We start from the raw sequence: 13,014 nt of genomic DNA, 5'->3' as shown, positions 1-13,014 counted from the left end.
TCAAGGGCGGGTTTGAAGGGAAGTGGGTGTTGACCTGCGGGCAACTGAAGTTGTTGTCGGATTATATCCGTGACTGCGCGGGTCTCTGGCGTCCTGGAGACACGTAGGGATGAATTTATGTTTCCGACGATTGCATCTGGAGGAGTGTGTAAGACTCTGTGGCTGAAGAAAGCTATTACGCTTCTTATGTGGGTCATTATTTTAAAAATAGCATTTCGGTTTTATCTACTTGACTGCCTCTTAACAAATTTTAAGCCCTCCTCTACATCTGTTTGGTTTTGCCCTACCAGCTCTGGGATTGGGGAGTGCACTGTTAATGGTTATTGTTGCTCCTGTGGCCATTCTCTTGGCATCCCCACTTTCACATTTTGGCGTGGTGTATTAATAGACTAAGTGGGATTAATGGGTAAATAGGACTTTATAGTCATCTCTAATCCTGGATTCAATACCAAAATTTAAATTTTCAGCTTTGTGGATGTTCTATTTCGACATTTTGAGAACAGTTCATTGCAAAGAGGTGAAAATGTTGTTCTGAAGTCTTAAGGACACAGAGAAAGTTTTTCCGTCCGTAAGTGTGGGACTTGTTTTGTGAACAACAATATGAAAGGCTCTGAGGTCAGCTTGGAGAAGAAAAAAAGGATTAAGATGCCAGCGAAGAGACTTCGTGAGGTAGTTTCTCAAAATCATGGAGATCATTTGGTTTTGCTGAAAGATGAGTTGCCCTGTGTTCCTCCGGCATTGTCTGCAAATAAACGTCTTCCTGTTGGAACGGGGACTAGCTTGAATGGAACATCATGTGGTATGTGATTCCATGTAATTTTTCAACCAGTTTTAGTTTAGTAAATCTTTAGTCCTTATTTGTTTAAATTCCCAGACGTAAGATATAAGTCTAGTTTGTACAGATGTTTGAAAACTGACCCTGTTTCCCGGGAAAATGGCCAGGAAGCCTATAAAATGTTTGAATAGATCTAATGAATGAAACTTTAACGTCTCCTGTTGTGCTTTTTTTTTTTTTTTTGGCATTGACTTTTGCATATTGTTTTTGTTTATATCTATGGTGGATACACTTAACTTGTATAATGTGCTTTATTTTCCCCGCTAGTGTTTTTTATAGTTTTCCCCCAAAGTAGTACTTTTTACCTAATGCACTACTTTCTGTTAATAGTGGGAAAAACAGGACTTCTGCCAGTTGATGGCTTCTATATTCCAATTCACTTAATCTGTCTAAACCTCAGTGAAAATAAGGATAACATATGCTTTACCCACTTCGCTGCTAATTGTGAGGATCAAGTTAATGAATATGTGAGCAAAAACAGCAAAATGCTTTTATAATGCTGCTTTTTAGGGGATACAGCGATGACACTCAAATAGTCCTGCTGTTAAATTAGACCTTTACATCGTATACGTATTTCTACCCATAGATTGTCCACATCCAATAGTGTATGGTTATATTTTAAAATATTTCATGCTTATCTCACTTTATTGTCAGTGCCGAACCTTATTTTCCCAAATATCAACTGTAAAAGCCTTCATTCAGATATGTTTAAATACATTTTCTTAACTTTCTTTGCACGCAAATTGTCCTTCCAACGTCTGCATTATATGGAGTTTATAGGTCTTGAATCATGCCTATACAGTTTCTAAAGCTAAGGATCTGATTTTAAAATCACTAAAATCTATTCCTTTGTTTTGTTAGGTTCATCAGACTTAACTTCTGCTAGAAATTGTCACCAGCCTCTAAAAGAAAATCCCATGGTGTCAGAAAGTGTAAGCAAAAGGATTCTTAATTATGGTCACATTAAAATTTTCAGTGTTGTCAAATAATGTATTCTTAAATTATGTTTGATTAGCAACATGCCTTGTTTTTATTTAAATATCACTTACCAAACCAATGTTTTATATACTACAATTGTGACTTTGAATGGTGTTTGAGACATTAAACAAAAGGCCTTCCCTAGTATCAAAAATACCCTTTATTAAAATAATGGCCGCTGAAAGAGATTTGATAACTGAAAAGAAGCTCTCTTACTATTCAGGGAAAAGGTGTTAAGCCCAGAGACTTAACATATTTTTAGGTAAAAGAAAAGGAACAACTAACAGTACAATTTTCTTTAACATGAGGTGTGCTTGCTTGTCATTCTAACACTTGTGAGGTGTTTTGGTTTTTTTTAGAAGAGAGGTTCTTTAAGAATAACATGAAATTATCATCTTAACTTTATAATGCCGAACGTATTTGATAAATATAATGTTTTGGTTATGAGATCTAATTAGACTTTGATAGCTAATCATAGTGTTGACCTATGTATTGTCAGTTTAATAAGTCTGTATAATGAGAGTTTCACAATATACTATTTTGAAAATTGAAGCAGGTAAACTAATAATTCAGTTAAAACTATATGACAATTTTGTCAAAAGCTCACAATTTATACATTTTGTATAATTTTGTGCTGTACTTGGTCCCTATGTAAATGCCTAGACTTTGGAGTGGTTTTTTGTTTTTGTTGTTTTGTCTTTTTTTTTTTCTTTTAAGCAGGCCTTATTTAATGATATCTAAACTTCTCAAATGGATGGATACACTGTTATTGTATAATTGAGGATAAATCTGTGATCTTCATGATATTGTGCCATCCTTATCTACTCCATTTGACTCACAGTGAGTCAGATCTTTACGTTTCACTGAAGCAACTGAGATGTTAAATGACTTGCTCTGCTAGAATTGGTATACTGGTTTGAGTCTGAATCTCAGTGCTACATTTGCTTGCTGCTTCATTTACTCATTCATTTGCTTGTCTGATAGTGTGTTACTCACCCATTCAACAAATCTTTGAGTAGCTTTAAGGTATATCAGCATTGCGTGGTGATGGAAATGAAGCATATGAAATACACAGTCCTGCCCTCCCAGAACACAGTAGTCACATAGCTAGTAAATGGTTCTTGATAAATAATAAATCCGAAGTTTATTTATTCTATTTCTTCCTTTCATATCCCAAAGGATTTTTCTAAAGACATTGCAGTGCAAGTGTTGCCTTTGGATAAAATAGAAGAGAACAACAAACAAAAAGGTAAAAGAATAATACTGATTTTTTTGTTGTTATAAAATATACTTAACATAAAGTTTACCACTTTAGCTATTTTAAAATGTACAGTTCTGTGACGGTAAGTACATTCACATTGTTGTACAGTCATCATCACCTTTCATATCCAGAGCTTTGTCATCTCTCCCGACTCTACCCATTAAACACTAACTGCTCATTTTTTGTCCCTTCAGCCCTGGGCATCCTACTTTTTGTCTCTATGAATTTGACTACCCTAGGTACCTTATATAAGTAGAATCATATAGTATTTGACCTTTTGTGACAGGCTTATTTCACTTAGCATAATGTTTTCAAGGTTCATCCATGTTGTAGCATGTGTCAGAATTTTCTTCTTAAGGGTAGAATTTATTTTTAAGCATTTATTACATAGTCTTACAGTTTTTATTATTTTCATTTTAAATTAGTTTTTCTTCCCAAATTAAGCTATTCCTAGAATCTGTAAAATCCAGAATAAGGTTTGCAATGGTGAAGGTTATCTTGTTATTACCAATCTATTGCATAGGTTTAGTATTACGTATGTTTATAATTTTTTTTTTTTTTGAGACAGAGTCTTCCTCTGTTGTCCAGGCTGGAGTGCAGTGGCGTGATCTCGGCTCACTGCAACCTCCGGCTCCCAGATTCAAGCAATTCTTCTGCCTTAGCCTCCTGAGTAGCTGGGATTACAGGTGCACGCCACCACACCCAGCTAATTTTTGTATTTTTTTTTTTTTTTTTGTAGAGACAGGGTTTCACCATCTTGACCAGGCTGGTCTGAAACTCCTGACGTCAAGTGATTTGCCTATCTCAGCCTCCTAAAGTGCTGGAAATACAGGGCCACCGTGTCTGACCCCATATGAATTTTAAAATAGTTTTTTCTAATTCTTTGAAAAATGATGTTGGTAATTCGATAGGAATTACATTGAATCTGTAGATGTCTTTGGGCAGTATGGTCATTTTAATGATATTGATTTTTCCAGTTCATGAGCATGGAATGTTTTCCACTTGTTTGTGTCATCTGTGATTTTTTTTCATCAGTGTTTTGTAGTTCTCCTTGTAGAGATCTTTCACCTTCTTGATTAAATGTATTCCTAGGAATTTTATGTTTTGTGTGCCACTATTGTAAATGGCATTGAGTTCTTGATTTGATTCTCAGCTTGAACATTATTAGTGTATAGAAACGCTACTGATTTTTGTACATTGATTTTGTATCCTGAAACTTTACGTAAGTCATTTATCAGATCTAGGGGCATTTTGGAGGAATCTTTAGGGTTTGCTCGGTATAGGACCATGTCATCAGTGAACAGAGATAATTGGACTTCCTCTTTTACTTTTTGGATGCCTTTTATTTCTTTCTCTGTCTGATTGCTCTGGCTGAGACTTCCACTACTATGCTGAAAAGAGTGGTGAGAGTGGGCATCCTTGTCTTGTTCTAGTTCTTAGGGGGAATGTGTTCAACTTTTGCCCATTCAGTATGATGTTGACTGTGGGTTTGGAATTACGAGGATTATATTATTACTTAATCACTTAATTTGTTCCTTGTCCTTTTCAGTTGTGGAGTGCTATGGCTGAGTTCTTAAACATTCTTTTAGTTAAAAAAGATTTTTTTAGTAGCTTATTAAAATTTAACAAATATTCAGGAATTTAATATATATTTTTGTGTCTTCATTTTGCAGCAAACGACATCTTCATTTCTCAGTATACAGTGGGACAGAAAGATGCTCTCAGAACAGTTTTAAAGCAAAAGTAAGTTTCATTTACAGAAAATAATTGGACCATTTCTTATGTTTAAAATCAGCTTCATTTGTACTTTGGACATATGAAAAACTGTCTTTTCACTATGTGAAATATATATTGTGTGATGATATGTATAAAGCGTTTCTCATGGTGCTAGACACATTTAAAATACTCAGTAGCAGTTAGCAGTTGTTATTATGGAAGTGCTATGGTATTAACTCATTTAACACACCTATAAAATAGATTTCATTACTATCCCAATTTTATAGAATCCCCATTTTCTTTTATTTATTTATTTATTTAGAGATGGAGTCTCACATCGCCCAGGCTGGAGTGCAGTGGCATGATCTCGGCTCACTGCAACCTCCGCCTCCCAGCTTCAAGGGATTCTCCTGCCTCAGTCTCCCGAGTAGCTGGGATTACAGGCACCTGCCATTATGCTGAGCTAATTTTTGTATATTTCTAGAGATGGGGTTTCACCATGTTGGCCAGGCTGGTCTTGAACTCCTGGCCTCAGGTGATTCACCTGCCTCAGCCCCCCAAAGTGCTGGGGTTACAGGAGTGAGCCACCGTGCCCGGCCCTGAACAGAATTTTTTAAAAGACAAAACAACTAAGGAGGCTCTATGGGAAAGTAATTGCAATGTAGAGAATAATAACTGAATCAAACTATAGAAATGACTCTCATGTCTAATTATGTCCCAAGAGATATACCTTTAAAATGAAGCAGGCTGAAAATAAAAATACAACAAAAGTATTTTGAGGAGAAAACAAATAAAAAGAAATAAGAATTAGCAATATTAATTCTAGTTGAAGTAAAATTCAAGGCATATCTGCTAAATAGACTAAATAGGACCAATTTTTTGGGCAAAGTTAATTTTTTAGTTAGTTTTAAAAATCTTTAATGTAGCTAGGTGCGGTGACTCACGCCTGTAATCACAGCACTTTGGGAGGCTGAGGTGGGCAGATCACCAGTTCAGGAGATCGAGATCAGCCTGGCCAACACAGCGAAACCCCGTCTCTACTAAAAATACAAAAAACTAGCTGGGCTTGGTGGCATATACCTGTAGTCCCAACTACTCGGGAGGCTGAGGCAGGAGAGTCACTTGAACCTGGGAGGCAGAGGTTGCAGTGAGCAGAGATTGTGCCACTGTACTCCAGCTTGGGGGACAGAGTGGGACTCTGTCTCAAAAACAAAACAAAACAAAATGAAAACTTAATAAATAATAAATGTAAAGAGTTTTAAAAAATCAAATACTATGAAAAGCTTATAATGAAAAACCACCATCTTCTACCCCACTATTTCCTTAACCACTAGGCCTATTCCCCAGTGGCAGCCGCTTTTAATTCTTTTACCTCTTTCCTCTGAGAGGTGATTTCATAAATCAAAGTAATATGCTTACAGTACTATTTTTGATTTATTAAATTTAAGTCAAGCACAGTGGCACATACCTGCAATCCTCTCTACTTGAGAGACTGAGGCAGGAGGGTCGCTCGAGCTCAGGAGTTTATATACAGCTGGGGCAACATGGTGAGACCCCCTTCTCTTAAAAAAAAAAAATCTGTCTATACTGGGTTGTGAAAAAATACAAAAAACAACAACAACGAATAAACGTAGACTGCACTTATTCTACTATGATAAGCTTTAGCTGTCTTAAGTTACTTTTTCTCCCTTTCTCTAATTATAATTACTCTGTATTGATTTATATAACAGCCATAAACATAAAAAACTTTTTTGCTTTATAAAGTTTCAATGTTTACACAAGTAGAGAGGATAATTTTTTGAACTCCCATGTTCTCATAGCTTAGCTTCAATTATTAGCATTTTGTTTCATTCATAACCACCCCGCATACCCATGAATTATTATAAAACAAATCCCAGAAGTCATTTCATTTTATCTTTACATATTTTAATATACGTACCTGAAAGATAATTTTTTAAAAAGGTATTGCCATAATGCTACTATCATACTGAAACATAATAATTAATAATTTCTTAATATTATAAAATATTGAGTCAGTATTCAAGTTTCTGTCACTGTCTCATAATTTTTTTATGGTTACTTTTTGTTTTGTTTTGGGATTGGTTTTTGTTTTTGTTTTTTGAGACAAGGTTTCAAACTCTTATCACCCACAGTGGAGTGCAGTGATTGTAATTCACTGCAACCTCAAACTTCAGGCTCAGGCAGTCTTCCTCCCTCGGCCTCCTGAGTAGCTGGGACTACAGGTATGCACCACCATGCCTGGCTAATTTTTTTTTTTTTTTTTAATGTTTTGTAGAAACTGGCCTCACGGTGTTGCCCAGGCTGGTCTGGAACTGCTGGGCTCAAGTGATCCACAGCCTTGGCCACCCAAAGTGCTGGGATTACAGGCGTGAGCCACGGCACCCTGTGGTTAATTTAATTTTGCATTAGAATCTAAGGAAGAGCCACACTTTACATTTGAATGATATGTCTCTTAAGTTTTTTTTGTTTTTGTTTTTGTTTTTTTAAGACAAAGTCTCACTCTGTTGCCTAGGCTGGAGTGCAGTGATGCAATCTTGGCTCACTGCAACTTCCACCTCCTGGGTTCAAACAATTCTCCTGCCTCAGCCTCCTGAGTAGCTGGGATTGCAGGCATGCACTACCATGCCTAGCTATTTTTTTGTAGTTTTAATAGAGACGAGGTTTCACCATGTTGATTAGGCTGGTCTCAAACTCCTGACCTCAGGTGATCCCGCCCACCTCGGCCTCCCAAAGTGCTGGGATTACAGGTGTGAGCTACCATGCTGAGCCTTCAGTTTGTTTTAATTTACAGATTTATCCTCATTTTGTTTTTCTTATAATTTATTTGTCTTAAGAAATTTTCTACCTTCTGGATTTTGCTGAATGTATCCTTTTTTTGTCTTTAATATGTTTCTCTCAACCTTGAATTTCTGTCAAGTGGCAAGAATGCTTGATAGGTGATGTTATATACTTCCTGTGTAATACATCAGGATACATAGATGTCTGATTATGTCTTATTGTGAAATTAGGATTGATCTGTTAATACACCACCTTTTTGTATCAGATTACAGCATATGGAAATTTGAGGACAGAGTCTAAACAGTCAATTTTAGAAATTTAGCAGGAAAATAATTTCTCATAAAAGCTAAAGGAAGCTGGGCATGGTGTCTCATGCCTGTAGTCTTAGCACTTTGGGAGTCCAAGACAGGAGGATTACTTGAGCCCAGCAGTTTGAGACCAGTCTGGGCCATATAGCAAAATTTTTTTAATTAGCTGGGTATGGTAGCATGTGCCTGTAGTCCCAGGTACTTGGGAGGCTGAGGTGGAAGGATCACTCGGGCCTGGGAGTTTGAGGCTGCCGTGAGCCATGTTCATTCCATTATACTCCAGCCTGGGTGACAGAATGAGACCCCGTCTCAGCAGAAAAATAGAGAGACAGACAGTCAGACAGATGCTGAATGATAGGAAAAAAAAGCAGGGAAAGCAGAAGAAATCAAGTATATCAGATAAAAGAAAACATAAAACACAGTAGAATGTTTTCAACTAGTTCTAGAAGTATGTCAGTGTAATAAGCAAATCCTAGACAAGTCAGAAAATTAGTGAGAAAATGTATGTTATAAATAAAAAGAGGGCATAATGATAGAAGGTATTAAGAATACTGTGTATTAAGAATACTGTGTACTTGAATGCTACAAATTAAGAAATCTAGATGAAAGAAATAACTCACCAAAAATAACCATATAACTAAGAAGATTTTAGTAGACCAGTTACTGGGAAATAAATTGAAAAAAAAAAAAACCTTCAAAGAGCAATCTCCAAAGCAGTCATTATTTTCTTTGAGTTCTTGAAAAATTTTAAGAAACAGATTATGATCATGCTATATATTCTGCTCCAGAGCAATGAAAAGCAAAGAATGCCACTCATGTCATTTTATGATGCTAACTTAGCCCAAGTATCCATACCTAACATTAGTTCCATCAGAGATATTTTCGTCATACTATTGTAATTTAAACAAACGTAGTTCTTGAAATACAATAACTAAACCTAATACTATTCTAGTAGTTAAAGAAAAAGATACAATTGTATTGATATATCATTACTATAAATAAGTTATGAGTAAATTATATCTTATCATATGTTAAAAGATAATACACAATGATTAAGTAGAGTTTAGCCCAGGAATGCAGCAATGTTTTAAAAACGGTAATAGCAAATTCTGTTGTAATGCTTATGCACCAGGCACTGTTCTCTGCACTTTTTTAGTTTATTTTTGTTTTACTTTTTGTTTTTTATTTTGTTGAGACAGGATCTCGCTCTGTCACCCAACCTGGAGTTCAGGGGCAGGTTCACAGTTCACTTCAGCCTTGACCTCCCAGACTCAAGTAATCCTCCCACCTGAGGTCCCCCTAACCCCACCCCAGAGTAGCTAGGACTACAGGCATTTGCCACCACATCCAGCTAAAGTTTTTACTTTTTAGATATAGGGTCTCACTATATTGCCCAGGCTAGTGTCAAACTCCTGGGCATAAGAAGTCCTGCCTCAGCCTTTGAAAGTGTTTGAATTACAGGCATGAGCCAACATACCTGGCTGCACTTCTTACATACTACTTAATCTTTACAAAAACCTGGCATGTCTAATAACGTTTCAAGCTTACAAATAAGGAATAGAAGGGTTTAAGTCACCCATGCAGTCTGTCTCCAGAGATAGTGCTCTTAACTATTGCACCACTATAATAATTCATGATCTATTACTATATTTATATCATTTGATCAAATAAGAAAGTATATGTGACAAGCACTACAGTCACATTTAGTGACATTTTATGCCCATATCTTCTTAATTTTTTTATTTTTTAAATTGACAAATAATTGTACATATTTGTAGGGTACATAGTGCTGTACTTATAATGTATAGTGATCAGATCATCGTAATTAGCATATCCATCATCTGAAACATTTATCATTTCTTTGTGTTAGGAACCCTCAATATCCTCCTTTTAGCTATTTGAAACCATGTAACACATTATCCTTAACTATACTCATCTTACTATAGTCATTCCTCCTATCTAGCTGTAGCATATTCCTGACTTATTCCTCCTATGTAGCTGTAATTTTGTATCCTTTCACAAATCTCTCCATATGCCTCCCTTCCATACCCATTTTATACTCAGTCACCACACACACACGTAATACCCACAAACTTCTTTAAGAATAGAATGATGCATTCTTTTTTTTTTTTTTTTTTTTTTTTTGAGATGGAGTTTCGCTCTTGTCACCCAGGCTGGAGTGCAATGGTGTGATCTTGGCTCACTGCAACCTCCACCTCCCGAGTTCAAGTGATTCTCCTGCCTCAGCCTCCTTAGTAACTGGTATTACAGGCATGTGTCACCATGCACAGCTGATTTTTTGTGTTTTTAGTAGAGACGGGGTTTCACCACATTGGCTAGGCTGGTCTCAAACTCCTGACTTCAGGTGATCTGCCCACCTTGGCCTTCTAAAGTGCTGGGATTACAGGCTTGACCCATCATGCCCAGCCAGAATGATACATTCTTAATGTGAAGGACGATGTTTATTGTAAACCTATAGTCAATACCCTGTTTAACAGTAAAATTGGAAACAGGACAAGATGTCCATTATTTTTTAAACTTAATTTGGAAACCTTAGTTGGAGCAGTTAGATAAGAAAATGAAATCAGGTATGGATATTGAAAAAGAGGAGACAAAGTTATAATTTATAGAAAATATTGTGTATTCAGAATATCCAAGAGACCACTAACTCAGAAATTTTTACACTAATGAAAGTTCAGGAAGGTGACCAGATAATCAGCATATTATTCAGTCATAAAATGGAATAACAGTTACCATAGCAATGTCCCCATGCCCCCCCCCCCAAAAAAGTTGGAAATACTCGTAACCAGAAGTCTATAGAATCTATCTGAAGAAGTATGAAATTTTTTCAAGGGAAATAACCAAAGGCTAAGATAAATTAAGAGACTCAACATGGTCTTGGATGGGAAGACTAAGCACTGTAAAAATATAAGTTATAACAAAATTAGCATATGTTTTGCTGTGGTCAGTCTTAAAATTTTTTGTTATTTTGAGAATAAGTGGTAGACGTAAATTGGAAACGTAATTCTAAAACTTACCTGGAAGAACATACTGTTGAGAAAAAAATGTGTGTGCCTGTGTGTATACTGTATATATATTTATGCTATATGTGTGTGTATACATACACACAAAATTAAGAATACATCCATATAGAATACATTCAGTTTGGAATAGCTAAGATGAATTTGGAAAAGCAAAAACAAAAATGGAATGATGGAGAACTTGCCTTAATTGATATTATAATGTACTCTAAAGCCTTAGAGGAATGAAGAATCTGGCCAGTGTGTCTAGAACAAGGGGAGAACTCCCTTATGTGTGACTGGAGAGATAAGCAAGGGACTAGGTTATGAACTCCTGTAAAGGAATTTGGTCATTAATGTAAGATAAATGGCAAATCATTTAAAAGTTTTAAAGAATTAGATATATTTCTTAAAATACTCCGGTAGCCATATGAAAAAATGGATTGGAAGAGGGCTAGACTATAGTCCAGCAAATGAATTGGCTCTGGAGTTTTCAGGGAGGAGTGAGTTAGATTGGTCCTGAATACACTGGGAAGTGGTGGTATGGTAGTGGGAATCATGCTCAGTTGGAGAGGAAAAGACAAATTTGGAAGATGATTAGGAGATTGAATTGATAGGAATTGTTAATTAGATACGAAGGTAAGGAAGGCACTAAGGTTGAATCCCAGATTTTTGGCTTTCACAGATACATGGTCAGTAGTATATTCATTGAGAAAGGAAATTCTTGTGGCGAATAGCTTATTCTGGGCATGGTCAAGGGTTTGAGGTTCCTATGAGAAATGTGGGTAAGAAATGTTTAGGAAAAAATGGAATATAAAGGTCAAGTTGCCAAGCGGTGGCTCATGCCTATAATCCCAGCACTTTGGGAGGTCAAGGTGGGAGAATGGCTTGAGCCTAGGAGTTTGAGATCACCCTGGGCAACATAGCAAGACCCCATCTCTAGGGTGGCATGTGCTTGTACTCCTCACTACTTGGGAGGCTGAGGCAGGAGGATCAGTTGAGCCTAGGAGGTCAAGGCTGCAGTGAGCTGTGGTTGTGCTACTATACTACATCGTGGGTGACAGTGAGATCCTGTCTCGAAAAAATAAAAAAGGCCAAGTTCACAAAAGGGATCTAAGCTGGAAATTAAGATGCAGAAGTCATCATTATATAAGTGGCAGTCTAAGTCTAAGCTCTGGGAATAGTTGAAGTGATTCAATGAGGTTAGATAGTGAAAAGAAAGATGGCTAGGGCTGGATGGACTCTGAGAATACCAAACATTGAAGGAGTATGTGGAGAAAGCAAGCTAGCTTCTAAATGCTGCTCAGAAAGTTTGGCCAGAGATGTAAGGGTATGGTGTTAACAAAGCCAAGGGGGATTAGGTTCCAAGTGTGATGTGCTGCTCCGAGGTAATGAAAGGTAAGGACCGAAAAATGTACACTGAATTGAGCAAGCAGGGTTCTTAGTGGCCTTGGTGAGAATAGTTGCAGCACAGCACTGGGATATTCAGTGGATTTAAGAATAAAGAAAAACTGGCTAAGAAAGAAGACTATAATGAAATAATTACTTCTTAATGGTAGGGTTATGTGCATTTTTTTGACATTTATATTTCATAGCTCTTTATATTTGCCACATTGAGCATTTATTAATTTAATAATTGAAAAAATAAAATTTAAAAGCCTATAAAGAAATTTATGTCTAGCCTTATAATGTTGTTTCTCTTGTTGGACAAAGGTAAGTCACTTTCAGACTTCAGGCAGAAACCTTAAAGATAAGGAATTCCTGAATTATATTTTCATACTCTACCCCTCAATCAGTTAAATATATATATTGAGCAGTTACTACACACCTAATCCTTTGTTAGTTGCTGTTTGCTATGAAAGAAGTCCCGCTACCATTCCCAACCCCGGAGGAATTAGTGATTAATTACATTCAATATATTATTAAATTGTCCCGTACAGATATGTAAACCCTGGGGTGGCTGAGTAGCAAGCCTCCATTGATAGGTAGTAAATGCAAAAGGAGTTAATGAAGGGAGGGATCAAGAGGAAGTGTTAGAAGAACAGACTTCTTGAAGAAGGTAATACTTGCATTGCACCTTAAAGGAGGAGAAGGATG

General features: G+C 36.5%; 1 protein-coding gene across 1 annotated transcript in view; it reads left to right on the top strand.

Moving 5' to 3' along the window:
* Positions 1-9: 9 nt before the first annotated feature.
* The window catches only part of KIAA0586 (KIAA0586 ortholog), a 120,615-nt gene continuing 107,610 nt past the window's right edge, over positions 10-13,014 (top strand). Inside the window, 5 exon segments of the mRNA XM_021941263.2 lie at positions 10-188; positions 468-799; positions 1,697-1,767; positions 2,993-3,062; positions 4,748-4,817. Coding sequence (XP_021796955.2) covers positions 601-799; positions 1,697-1,767; positions 2,993-3,062; positions 4,748-4,817 — 410 coding nt within the window. The 5' untranslated portion in view covers positions 10-188; positions 468-600.

This window comes from Papio anubis, chromosome 7 (assembly GCF_008728515.1).
Source record: "Papio anubis isolate 15944 chromosome 7, Panubis1.0, whole genome shotgun sequence".
NCBI classification, from domain to species: Eukaryota; Metazoa; Chordata; class Mammalia; order Primates; family Cercopithecidae; genus Papio; species Papio anubis.
Note: the sequence above shows the minus strand (reverse complement) of the source record. Positions and strands in the feature narration are given on the sequence as shown.